Source organism: Lissotriton vulgaris, chromosome 10 (assembly GCF_964263255.1).
Source record: "Lissotriton vulgaris chromosome 10, aLisVul1.2, whole genome shotgun sequence".
Lineage (NCBI taxonomy): Eukaryota > Metazoa > Chordata > Amphibia > Caudata > Salamandridae > Lissotriton > Lissotriton vulgaris.
In genome coordinates this window covers 465,918,151-465,932,155 of record NC_141698.1, presented here as the reverse complement: position 1 = coordinate 465,932,155, position 14,005 = coordinate 465,918,151, and the positions used below count along the sequence as shown (strand labels likewise).

General features: G+C 45.4%; 1 protein-coding gene across 2 annotated transcripts in view; it reads left to right on the top strand.

Moving 5' to 3' along the window:
* GLYR1 (glyoxylate reductase 1 homolog) overlaps positions 1–14,005 on the top strand; it is a 526,825-nt gene that overhangs the window by 246,228 nt on the left and 266,592 nt on the right. For both annotated transcript variants that reach the window (XM_086941330.1, XM_086941329.1), the window contains one exon: positions 5,485–5,571. In XM_086941330.1, the coding sequence (XP_086797456.1) occupies positions 5,485–5,571 (87 nt within the window). The remainder of the gene's footprint in view (positions 1–5,484; positions 5,572–14,005) is intronic.

The window sequence follows — 14,005 nt, the reverse complement described above, 5'->3', positions numbered from 1 at the left end:
GTCCACTTTTTTCTCAAGAGTTTGGGAAGAAGGCAGACCACTGGGTCAAATAAGGCTACCAAGGGTGGGGTTGACCAAAAGAGGGCAAAAAGACCCCCTTCCCCACTAAGGAAAGATGGTGAAAAAAGAGTAAATCTAAAATGAGTCTTCTAGGGACCCCAAAAACCTGTTCAGAAGAGTAGGCCCAGAAACTCTTCACATCCCTGGCTGTCTGGCGCAGCAACCTGGACAAAATACAGACGACAGCCACATATAAATAGGGTTGAGGTTTAAGCTCTGTGAGATATTGGTGCCAGTGTCACCATAGTGACTGAGCAACTGGTGTTGACAATCAGGCTACGGTACATCCAATGGCGTTGGTGTCCTTAGAATGAGGAGGGGTTTCTGCCACAAAAGAGTGGCAGTATCATCTGCAGTTCCTGTACCGTATCTGCTTAGCAATGATTTGGACAACAAGCTCACTATGAGATCCCAAATCAGCGCCATCTCCTCTGCCTGCTTCATAACTCTGTTCATGCTACGCAAGATGTTCAAGTGGCTACCCTTAACATGAGACACACTGTGACACAGGCCTTCTTCACCAGCCGACTGGCCTACGGCAGCGCCCTCTGTGTAGGAATCGCCGCACACCTCTTACAAAGACTCCAGACCATACAGATCACTGCAGCTAGACTCATCCTCAGCCTTCCCCAACGAACCCACATCACATTCCACCTCAGGCAACTACACTCACTCCTTGTACAGAAGAGATGCCAATCCAGTCTTCTTACCCACACACACAAGGCTCTATACAACCAAGGGCCCGCATACTTAAACCACCACCTGAACTTCCACCAACCGGCGAGAGGACTGCGTTCCGCCTCCCTTTCACTTGCCCATTCTTCTTGCATCTACAGAAGTAGAAGTAGAGTACGCTATTCCTCCCACATCGCAGCAAAGACCTAGCACAGCCTCAACACGCACCTCCGGACCATCACCTCACTTCTGGTATTCCGAATGACCCCCCAATACCCGGCTGTTTGAATAAGCCTCCTGGACCTGCAAGCGCCTGAATACCCTTTCGGGTGATTAACTACGCTTTATAAATCTCGACTGACTGATTGATTGATTTGGAGAACTCAGCAGGGGCTGAGGTAGAAAAGAAAACCCATGCAGCAATGCTGGGAATACGTGCGTGGGTGTGTGTAACAACAAGAGCACAGAGTAGATCCCAGGAGGAAAGAGGTGTTGGAGCCTGAAGCCCTACCTTCAAAGAGAAAAGGCAAGAAGTCTGGGAAGCCAACTTTTGATCAGACCCAAGATCAAGTCACCACTTCACTTAGAAGACTTGTCAACGTCCGAGGGAACTGCAACCAAGGAGCTTGGGCCTTACACAGCAGAGCGCTTGGGCCCAGGCGTGCCCTCTAGGGAAGATTTGTGCCAAGGACAGAGAACCTGCTCCAGCCTTGAGAGCCTGAAGCAGTAAGCTGCTGATCAGGAAAAGGGAAGTGTTAGTTGTTCCAATAGGACCTATTGGGACGAGGGACTTGTACACTGAGGCCATATACCCTAACCTGATGCCACTAAGAGAGTGGTAGTGCCTCAGAAGTTTAGTGAGTTAGTTTCTCCTAAGCATTGACCCATAACATTTCTCTAGCTGAGCATCTTGGCCAGACCCAAACTTCCTGTAGGTTTGTGAACCACTTCTACTGGCTATAAATGACCCAGAAGGTGAAGAGTGTTTGATACTTCTGTGCCACCTGTCAAGCCAGTAAGAATACAGGTAGCCACCTAAAGACCCCCTTAATTCCACTTCCAGTTGGTGGAGTACCCTTTGAGAGGCTTAGTATTGACATAGTTTGTCCCCTTGACTCTCAAACAGCGTTAAGAAACAGATGTATTCTGTTGGGAGTGGATTATGCCACCAGGTATCATGAGGCAATTACGCTGAGGCTCACCAATACCCCTGCAGTGCCTTAGGCCCTCCTTGGTATTTTTACCAGGGTTGGCTTTCTAAAGAAAGTAGTATCAGGCAGAGGCTCAAACTTTGTCTGCATACTTCAACATGTGGCCTGAGTTTGCAATGACCTATATGTTCACTACCCCCTACCACCTGCAGAAAAATGGACTTGTTAAAAGGTTTAACAAGACCCTGAAAGGTATGATTGGTGGACTCCTTGGAAAGCTTAGGAGATGGGATGTCTTACAGCCGTACCTGCTTTTTGCTTACAGAGAGGTGCAACAGAAGGGAATAGGTTTCCTCCTTTGAGCTTCTTTTTGGCCACCCTGTATGGAGATCTGTATTTTGAAGCAGGAATGGGAGAGACCTCCCAAAGAACCCTAGCAGGCTATTGTGAACTATGCATTCCTGGCCTTCGTTCCAGGGTGGCTGAGTATATGGAAAAAGCAAACAAACCTTGAGGCCAGCAAGGAGCACCAGAAGCTCTGGTATGACCAAAATGCTGCCACGGTGGAGTTACCACCAGGGCAGATGGTATGGGGTTTGGAGCCTGTGGCTCCTAGAACCCTCCTGGACAAATGGACTGGGCCTTACCCTATCCTTGAGAGAAAAGGGGAAGTCACCTATTTGGTGGACCTTGGCACGTGCAGGAACCCTAAGAGGGTCATCCATGTAAACCACCTGAAACCCTATAATGACAGGGCTGAACTGACCATGCTTCTGGTCACAGGTGAAGATCATGAAGCAGTGAGTGAACCTCACCCTGACCACCTCTCTCAGAACCCGAAAGATCGGTCAGTTGAAAGAGTTGTCTTGTCAGACACCCTCGCTGCCCACCAGCAGACTGATTGAAGGCAAGTCCTAAACCAGTTTGCAGAGCTCTTCTTCCTTACCCCTTATCAGACTAACTGGTGCGCACATGATGTGGACACTGGTGACAGCTTTATGTCAAATAAAATTTACAGACAGTCTGACCATGTCAAGGAGAGAATAAAGGCTGAAGTAAGCAAGATTCTGAAATTGTCAGTGAACCCTCGGAGGGCCCCTGGGCCAGCACAGCTGTTTTAGTCCCTAAACCTCACTCTCAGGGAGTAAAGAAAGAAATTTGGTTTGTGTGGAAGAAAGAAGCCTCAATGCAGCCACAAAAACTGATGTACATCCAATTCATAGGACTTATGAATTGATTGACAGGTTGTGGGCAGCCAAGTATCTGCATACTTTTGATCTCACACCAGGGTACTGGCAGATAGGTCTGACCCCTGGAGCCAAAGATACATTTGCATTATCTACTCCAGATGGGCACTTCCAGTTAACTGTGATACCCTTTGGATTTAATAATGCCCCTGCCACCTTCCAAATGCTGGTGAGAAATGTCCTTGCTGATCTGCAGTCCTTTAGTTTACCTTGCAGGATCACCTGATCCACCTTGCGAAGGTCCTGAAAGCTCTGCAGATCAGCCCTATGTACCTCTTACTAGGGATTTACCTAGAGTGCTAAATGTTTTTGCCAATTGGAGAACAATTGTACAGTTTTTGGAAAGAGCTCTGGTACTGGGGACCTGGTTAGCAGGAACCCAGTGCACTTTCAGTCCAAATCACATTTACCAGTCAAAAAGGGGCACGTTCCTACAATAGTTATCAAGTGTTTAGGTTGTTTATAGTGATGTGATAACTTTCTACCTTCCAAGCTGTTTTTAAATTGCTTAACCCACCAATAATTAGTGTTAAGTTCTTAATGGTAATACAATATAAGCATGTTATTCTTACCAAACACTCAGTTGCACAGGATCTCAATGAATTACTGGCACAGCATGGCATAAGAGGCTTTTTTCCATCAGTAGCAGTATGCTAAAGCAATACTTTTGCTCTGGAGTTGGAAGTACACAGGTGGAGAATAGCAGGTTCAAGCCTTATGTGGCAGGGGCTTGGATTAGCTCCTTCCCTTGCTCTCTTCGCTTAACCCCCCTTAATCGGTGAACATCAAGTCAGACTGTTGTACCCATTGTTCAGAAAGTTCTGTCATAACTTTCCTTGTTCAGCTGAATTCACTGGGTGAGCAGTTACAGCTTTTCCCAGGCTGTTGTTGCAGTTCATTTACTATCAATACTTCTGCCTGCCTCTGTGGGCTTTACTTCCAGACCCTCCCCGCTTCTCAGGTGTCTTCACAAGAGCAGTTAGGGAGGTGTTTGTCCAGTCAAGTGATGGAAGTCTCACATTGGGTTGCTGCATACAAACAGAATTCTGAGGATGGATGTGCCACATTGTGCAGTTTCTTTTTGATGCAGTTCGACACTTTTCGCTGCGCAGGTGCCAAAGGTTGTCAGCAGCACCAGCAGTCACTCTGAGATAGAGGTCCCACTGCTCTAGGCATCTGTTATTCCACAGTACGTTACTGAATGGGAAACAGTCACTGGCACAGTTCTTCTGCAATCAACCACCATTCTGGCACAGCTCCTGCATACCTTAGCTCCTCCAGGCAGCCTCCTTTTTGGGTGGTGCCTCTAGTACTCCACCACACAGGTCACAGGAAGTTACCCATTTGCAGCTCTTGCTCCGGGTTTCTCCATTGGGCAGACTCCTTGCTGAGACCCCTCCTGTGCCCACCTCTTAGTACAGCCTGGTGCCCCCCAATTGGTTAAAACACTTTAAAATACAAAGCTACATAGGCTCTCAGTGCCCATGCATGATTATACAAAACAGGACAGAAATCTTCATGCAGGTTCACTAAGGGCAGAGGCTTATGAGTGCAGATTATGCAGGCGGCATTCCGGTCTATTCATCTTGACATTCTGGGCTACCCGTTTGAATTTTTATAGTTTTCGCAAACTTGTGTGACCTGTAGTAGTACACATGAACTATGTTCTCTGTATAAACGGTCAAATGTTAGTTTTGAAAGATCTAGATTAAGAAGCACACTGACAACGGGCTTCTTGCTTAATAGCTTCAAAACTGCCCTACTCAGTTCAGTTCAAATAACTTTATTCGATTCAATCGAATCGTAAAAGTTTACATACAACTGCCCTACTCATTTTCGCCAAACCAGGAAAGTCAGCATATGACTGAAAGGCCACCTTGTTTAAAATGTGTTGGATACCTGTTAATTTATTTTGTGGTTACCCATTTACATCAAATTCTTAATAAAAATACTACTGTATTGGTGGTGGGAAAAATTATTTTGGAACCTTCCTTTTTAACTTTTGAACTGCTTGTTAGATTGGCACCAAATTCGTCAGTGTCTTATATGTGCTCAAATACATTCTCTTTCCAGGTGGTACATATTGATCAAAGGAGGCATACGTTAAGGGTACAAAAATAGGATTTCTATGGAGTGAGCTGTCAATTGAAGTTCCTAGGTATAACTGCTTGGGTTGTTTGGCTAACAGAATTACAAAGGGAAGGTCGGCAAATTAAAATATTGAAAATTGTGTTGCAATGCTATTCTCATCTGCTCACATGATTCTTCTGTATGATGTGGCTGAATGATGCAAGATTGATCTGCCTTTCCCACCTCAACTGTTGATTCCTTTGTTTGCTTTGTGGTTACAGGATCTCAGCTCTCCTGAATCAAGCACCATGAAGCGAATGATGATGGGAACCCTAGCTGGCTTCAAGTGGCAGTCTGCGCTGAATGAGGTATTGGTTGTAATGTTGCCAGTTTTTTTGTATTTTATTTTTAGGATCCTAGTGGAAAATAAACCTTCAATCAGTGGTCATAACATCAAAGAATAGAGGAGGTTTTCTTCTGTAAATTCATGTGTATCAGGGGCAGCGTAGGAGAAAATAAACTAGATTGGTATTTTCGTTTGGAGAAGAGTGCATATACTATGTTGTAAGCAGAGCGATATTGAACCATGATGCTGTTGAATCGAAGCAGAAACTATGAAAATTATGAGCTGATCTGTGCTGTTAGTGGCAGAAAGATGAGAGGAACAGAAAATAAGAAAACGTTCTTTGATTTAGGTAAGGACAGTGTAGGAGATTGGCACACTGATACATGGTCAAGATAGTAGAGCACTCTGGGATGGAGGACAAGAATGGGGTGCCCAAGATGACAGATGATGCATGGGTTTCTTTCCTTCTCTTTCTTGATGGGACTGTCTTCACTGGTAAGTCACATAATGAGTGAAAATTATCTTTATATTTTCGCAGCATGTGGCAATCTAGATCAACATGCTGTGAAGTAATCCACCATGTAGTGGTTGGTTTTCCAAATGCAGTGTATTATGGGTAGTTTTTGGATGTTGGCAGTGAGATGAGATGAGTGAGTACCACTCATGAGGATGGTAACTTGATGTCCACAATGGCCTACAACAGATGAGCGATCTTCAGATTCTATTTTCTGCCATTGGATTCAGAAGCAAATATGTGGTCAGAGTTGAGAACCTTGTTCATCTGTTTAGAATACATTGGTTATTTGCCAAATGATCTTTGCTGATATTCATTCTCTGCCTTCCTTTGGGATTCTGGAATACATTTTTAAAAGCAGTTTACCTGAGCTGCGAAAGTCCTGAAAATGCTTTAAAAATTTTTTAAAGTTAGATTCATTTTAGAGGAGGAAAATGAAAGACAAATGCTTAGATAAACATAACTTTGTTCAAGTTGCGTAGGCAGAAAAAGACTGTACTGTACCTATAAGACAGTTCTAAATTGAGGCACTGTTGATCGCCCTTAAGACTTTGTGTTTAGGCCTAAAATGCTGAGAATCCAGATCTTACTTTAAGTCTTCATCCAAGATGTTGAGACATTTGCCATGTTAATTTTTTAACTCCTTCCAATGCCAGTTCCTTTATTTCTATCCTTTAAATGACATCTATATTTGGTGCCTCTGAAGGAGATATTGGCTACAAGAGTCATGTCATCAAACCACTTCTACTGATACAGCCAGAACCCAGCCGTTTTTGTGTGGCAGAATCCACTGATGTCAGCATTCTATGGCAGCTATCAATGCATATGTTTCTCGCTGCAGCTGAGCTGCGAGCCGTGAGGCTGCTTTGGAGGACTTTCCTATCTGTGACTCTGCCTGTCGACTGCCACCTGCACTCACGTCACGTGCTGCTGCTAAGTTTTGCTGTCTTGGTGACTTTTACTTCCCTTTGCCGTGTAGCTGTGGGCGTGGATTGCTAGTCCTCGTGATCCCCACTTTTTCATTTCCTGCATATTGCTCTACCCCTCCTGCGACTTGGCCTGTGTCTCCCATTACGGTGGTGTGGAGAGCCACAGCGAGCTGTGAAGGGCTAGTGTGACAGGAAAGGAAGTGGCGGGAAACTGTAATGCTGCAGACCCTTGTTGTGATTTAGTGCCAAAATAGGTGAGAGAAGCATCCTTTCTGATATTTAAAATTGATCAACTGCAACATCATGCATAGCTTTGTGAAGGCAATGTAAGGCAAGATTGAAGAGCCTCTTTTACGACATATTTTCTGTCTAATTGACTCTTTCTTTGCTGGTCTGGTCTTTTGGTCTAAAACTTTCACCTTATTGCTGCCAATTATGATACTGGCCCGTTTTACACTGTGACTAATCACAGGAGTGCTTATGCCCTGCTGTAGTTTATCAGAAATTTTTAAGCCACGTCTGGCATCATTGTTTTGGGTCATGGTCCTGATTTTGCCTCTAGCTATGTCGCCGCCCGGGCCACATCGACGGCAGGGGCTGGTGGTGGTAAGGTTTCATGACGGGTGGGTTGAAGGTGGCTTATAGCTGTGGTTCTTCACCTGTGGTCTGGGGTTCCTTGGATGTCCACAACGCCTACTCAGGGGGTCCTCAATTGCTTAGAAAAAGAAATCATAATAAATTAATAAAGTGTATTTCAAGAATCGGAATGTAAAACTGTGAATTTGGAAACATTTTGTTAATATTAAGGAATTAAAATTGGAGGGTAAAAATGACGTTGGTATTCTCATTTGATTCGTGGAGCGGTGCAAGTGGATCAAACAAAATATAGTATGGGTGATGAGTAGCCTCAATTGAATTTAGCAAAGCCCCACCCTTCCCATTTTTAGGTGTCGCCTATTCCATTCCGCAAGGAATGAATATGCGACTCTAATGCAGCTAAACCACTACTTAAGCCCAAGGCTCTCCAAAAGCGGATTTTCAACAGTTTACGAGAATCACGTGACCACAAGCTCCTCGTGCACGAGCTCGCATTCCATCATCAAAGGCAGCCCAGCCTCCCTCACACAAGCTTCTCCCAGTAGGCAGCCCACCCCCCCCTCCCTCTCCATATGGTCGCTCGAGTTGCCCACCCCCTCCCTCTCCAGTGCCTGCCTTCTCTCTGCCCACGCATCGTAACTTGTTTAAATTTCAGCTCCTTGAGATTTTTCGCCTTAAAGTGCTTTGGGTCCAAACTACCCACTCACCCTCTTTGTCATTCAAATTACTTGCGGGCTACTCTTTTATTTAATACACAGACTTGCTCTTCACTTCACCTTTCCGTGACTTGCATTTCTACTCTCCTCAGCCCATGTAGACACCACACCATGACTCGCATTCTTGAAGGCAATCTCCGCCCCCCTGGTGTTTCTGGCTTTTCTCGAGAGCTTCAAAGGCTTCACGGCCGCCAGGCTGTGCAAATCACTTCATCTCAATGTGCTTGTTCATCTATGTGCACTGAATCGTGGCTTCATTCATACTAGTCATGCCTTACTCCCAAGTTACGAGAGTAATTCACCCAAACTTTACTCATTCAGCCGTTATCCCGTAACAGCAGTCAGCCTGTGTCTGGCCTCCATTAGGATTCCAATCTTTCGGCCAGTGTCCCTCATCATCAAATTAACTGTGCCGAGCCCCCATTATCCACTCCCCGCCCTTGACAAGCTTACTTCTTCAAGGGTTGGTGTTGCCTTTCACGTGGGGTTTATAAATGAGCCTCGCCACATTAAGAACCAATCCAGAAATACTACATTTCTTTAAAAATTTATAAATAAATCAAAACAAAAGATAACCCTTTATAATGCCGATAGCTCATATCGTCATCTCCTATTTCCTTCTATTTTCCAGCGTGGATGCGCATGGGGAGCAGCAGCCTTTGATGTGCCGGCTGGCCATGCAGTGAATAATTAGGGGAGGAGAAATGCCATCTGTTGCTTTGCGCTCGGCCTCAGCCCGCCATTTCTCCTCCCCTAATTATTCACTGCATGGCCGGCCGGCACATCAAAGGGTGCTGCTCCCCATGCTATGTCGTCAGTTTCCTCTGCCTTTAACTGTGCTAGCAAAGATGTCAGCATACGGCCTCTGAGGCTGGCTGCTTCACCCCGTTGGGTTCCCCAGAAGTATCAGACTGTCTCACAAGAGACTGACTCTGTCCCAGCCTTATTCTGCCCATGTCACTCACTCTGCCCGAATATTACCAGCCCTTCAGGATCACCAAATTGTCTCACGAGTTACCGACTCTGTCCCAGCACTACCAGCCCTTTAAAAACACCCTCTTGCCCAAGTCACTGACTCTGCCCCAATATTAACGGCTCATTTGAAGAATCAAGCTGTCTCACGAATGACCAACTCTGTCCCAGCCCTATCAGCCCTTCAGAAGCATCGCGCTTTGTTTACTTTTGAACAGCCGGCAGAACAATAATTAGCTACGCGCTGCTCATGTGATCTTTCGCAAATCAATCAGGCTGACAGTTTACTTTCATATGAGACATCAATTCAACCGTAGATGCATTGTTTTGATCTTTTCACCAATGAATATTGCTTTAGTAATTTATGCCAACACTTCCTCACTTTTCTTGTAATCTTTAAACTCTTTTGTAAACACTTTCACGTTGTCTCTGCTCCTTCGCGCTCAGTTTATTATTAAAGTATGCAGATTACACCATCAGATAAAATAAACAGTTCTCTATAATTCAAGCTGTTTGCACATTCTAGTCATCTTGCACGCATTAGAGGCTATTAATTTTGTAACACAGCTTTCTTCAATTGTATTAATATCTGTAACACAACTTTCTCCAGTTCTAAAATGTTGTGACTGTCTAAAATAAATCTATTTACTTTAACTTCCAGGAGATATTCTCCTCCACAATGCCAGAGCTTCCCCCGCCCCCCTCCGCGCAATGCCAGAGCTTTTCACTCCAAAACATCACACTAAGCTTGCCCGCATTGGCCCCTCCGCCCTCAGCAGACAGACAGCAATAGAAGATCCAAAGATAGTGTTTGGGCTGGCGAGGGATTTCACAAACAGACTCTCTCCTTTCCACCACGGACTCATATGTTGTTACTAAAAGGAAATGTAATGTTTTTGTTCTTCCTTCCACTCCTTTGTCCCTAGTGAACTTCTCCTGTCTTTGCGCCTACTGCCTTCCCTATGAGTATTTAATTAAATGGTGCTGTTATTGTGCTAGGGTGTGAGTGTCCCCCCCCCCCCCCCCCCCCCCCTCACCGAGCCTATCTGGCACTAGTCTGTCTAACAATGACATCAGGCAGACGCTTGACTGTGCTAGCAAAGATATTAGCATACGGCCTCTGAGGCTGGCTGCTTCACCCCATTGGGTTCCCCAGAAGTTGCAGACTGTCTCACAAGTGACTAAGTCTGTCCCAGCCTTATTCTGCCCATGTCACTCACTCTGCCCGAATATTACCAGCCCTTCAGGAGCACCAAATTGTCTCACGAGTTACCGACTCTGACCCAGCCATACCAGCCCTTTAGAAACACCCTCTCGCCCAAGTCACGGACTCTGCCCCAATATTACGAGCTAATTTGAAGAATCAAGCTGTCTCACGAATGACCAACTCTGTCCCAGCCCTATCGGCCCTTCAGAAGCACACTGTTTACCAAGTTAATGAATCTGCCCCAATATTTCTGGCCCTTCATCCACCATCCAACTCCACCATCCAACTCCACCCTCCAACTCCACCCTCCAAATCCAACTCCACCCTCCAAATCCAACTCCACCCGAAACTGAACATCATGCAATTCGGATACTGCATAGAACTGGTGAGGAAACCGCCAAACAGGAAACCAAAAGGAAAGGCACCCTCAGCAAAAGAAATAGCGCTACTCATAGAGGAAGCACAAGAACTCCTCCGCAAAGGGCCATAGAAACAGTACCATTCTAAGAAAGAAACAAAGGGGTGTACTCAAACTACTTCCTCGTACCAAAGGTGGACGGAAAGTTAAGACCTATCCTGGACCTCGGGTTCCTAAACCAATACAAAAATTCAAAATGACATCTCTACAAGAAGTCATTCCTCAGATAAGGGACGGAGACTTTATCTCCACCATAGACCTAAAGGACGCCTACCTACACATTCCCATGAACAGTCAGCACAAAAAACTGCTAAGATTTGCCATCGACAAAGCACACTACCAGTTCACTGCCCTGGCCTTCGGACGAAAATCCCCGCCAAGGGTCTTCACCAAGTGCCTCGCAGCCGTGGCAGCGCACCTACGGAGGAAAGGGATTCATGTATACCCCTACCTCGACGACTGGCTAATAAAAGCAAGTTCATACAAGCAATGCAAAGAACATGCACAGTGGGTCACAAAAACGCTAACGGGAATGGGATTCTCAATACACTGGGGAGAAATCCTCAATGGAACCAGAACAAAGGAAGATCTTCCATGGGGCACAGATCAACACCATACAGAGCGAAGTGTTCCCCAGCAACAAGAGAACACGTGCCCTGCTGAAGGATGCAAAAACAACAGTTGATGGACAGAATGCAGAACAATGTCATACATTCACCCCAGTACAGAGATCTGGCCCTAAATCCATCGTTTTTTTGCACTCCATACCACCCCAGTTCAGACATGGCCATATGCAAATCAGCCTTGACACTGTGCCTCATGGGAACAGTCCAGCCCGAACTGCCAAACCATGTCTTTCCTGGACCGGAATCAAGCATCCTAGGACTGGTTTCTGGCTATCAGCCGTCTTCAGCCAGGATAGCTTGACTCCAGTGGTGTGGAGAGCATGGGACGTCTGAGCATACCCATCCCACTTGTGGTGGCCAATGCAAAAACAGTTGATGGACAGAATGCAGAACAATGTCATACATTCACCCCAGTACAGAGATCTGGGCCTAAATCCATCGTTTTTTTGCACTCCACACCACCCCAGTTCAGACATGGCCATATGCAAATCCTGCTGAAGGAGACACGTGAGAACCAGAAGGGGTGAGCTCTGACAGTGAGGACAGCAAACAAGATCATGGGGATGATGGCGTCATGCATGCACCTAGTCCACCAATAAACGGCTCCACAGGAATGGCTGCAACAACAATGGTCACAAGTTACAGGGAGTTGGGAAGATCTAGTGGTTGTAACACACTCAGTGCAATAGGAAATAGCGTGGTCAAAAAGGAGAACATAACAAAGTAGAAGCCTTTAACACCACGAAACCCAACAGTGACCATCACCACAGACTCCTCCGAGAAGGGATGGCGAGCATACATGAACCAACTCAAGGTGCGGGCCTGTGGACTCCAACAGATGCGATCAAGCACATCAACTACCTGGAACTAAAGACCGTGTTCCTCGCTCTAAAAGCCTTCCAGAAACAACTGTACAGACAAAGAGTGTTGATACAAACCGACAACACCACAACGATTTTCTACATCAACAAACAGGGAGGAACACAATCGGTCACACTATCCAACCTAGCACAGTACATATGGAGATGTGCCATCCCACTCAAGATAGACCTCCTAGCTATACACCTACCTGGAAAGGACAACGTGGAGGCAGACTGGCTCAGCAGACAGACATCGGCATCCCACGAGTGGGAGCTCAATGCACAAGAAACACAAAAGCTATTCAAGAAGTGGGGGACACCAACAATAGACCTATTTGCAACACACCAGAATGCAAAATGCCTATAATTCGCATCCAGGCAACCAGGGGAACACTCCTAGGGGAATGCCCTATAGATAATCTGGTTGAAAATATTTGCCTACGCTTTTCCCCCGATACCACTGATACACAGGGTACTCCACAAATGCCGAACCAGCAACATGATGCTGATTCTGGTGGCACCACAGTGGGCCAGGCAGTCAGGGTTCTCCCAAATAGCGGAGATGGCGCAGGGACCACCTCACAAGTTCGGAAAAAGAAAGGACTTACTCTCCATGCAAAACGGAGAGGTACTTCACCCAGAGCCAGAGAGCCTCTGCCTAGCGGCATGGCTCCTGAAGACATAGAGTTCGGACACCTGAAACTACTGAAGAGCACACCGGGTGCGCTACGAGAGGCAAAGACCTACCTCACGGAGGTGCTATGTGGCAAAATGGAAAAGATTCACACAATGGTGCATCAGGGGAAAACTACACAAGATGACGAGGGAATCAACGGTGCTAAAATATTTAACACACCTGCTAAAATCGAACCTAAGTTCTACCTCACTGAGTGTACACCTAGCAGCGATAGTAGCCTACACAAGGGGAACGACAGGAAAGAGCTTCTTTACATCACAAGTAGTAAAAATATTCCTGGAAGGGTCTAAAAGGATCTCACCACCAAAAAGGATTTACATATCATACATATCAATCATTATCTGCATTTAAAGGTATGATTTCTATGCACTTGCACAAAGATCTAGTGTTGCAAATATGGTGTCCATTACTTTACCGAGGAATAGCACACAGGCGTTGCCAGCATTTTCTCATGAAATATGGACGTGAAAGGAATCTTAAGACTGAAGTCTGTGTAATTGTTAACTCGAAGCTTGGATTCTCTTAATACTTATTTATGATGTAAACACTTGATTTATCAGAATTTAATGAATTGTACATTGCAATTTGTTGGAAAAGAGGAAATCAGTACGCAGTATGTTTTTACTGTCTATTAACTATGACATATATTTCTAAAGGGGATTGGGCACAGGTCATCAACTTGAAAAAAGGCTTCGCCGAAACGCGTCTTTGTTGCACACAATAATTGAATTGTGTTGTCTTTTGGTGTGCTGCTTTGTTTATTGTGGGATCGCTCAAAACAAGGCTACCTGTATATATGTGTGTGTGTGTGTGTGTGTGTGTGTGTGTGTGTGTGTGTATATATATATATATATATATATATATATATATATATATATATATATACATCCTTTTATTCACAGGTTAACCAACACAATTGT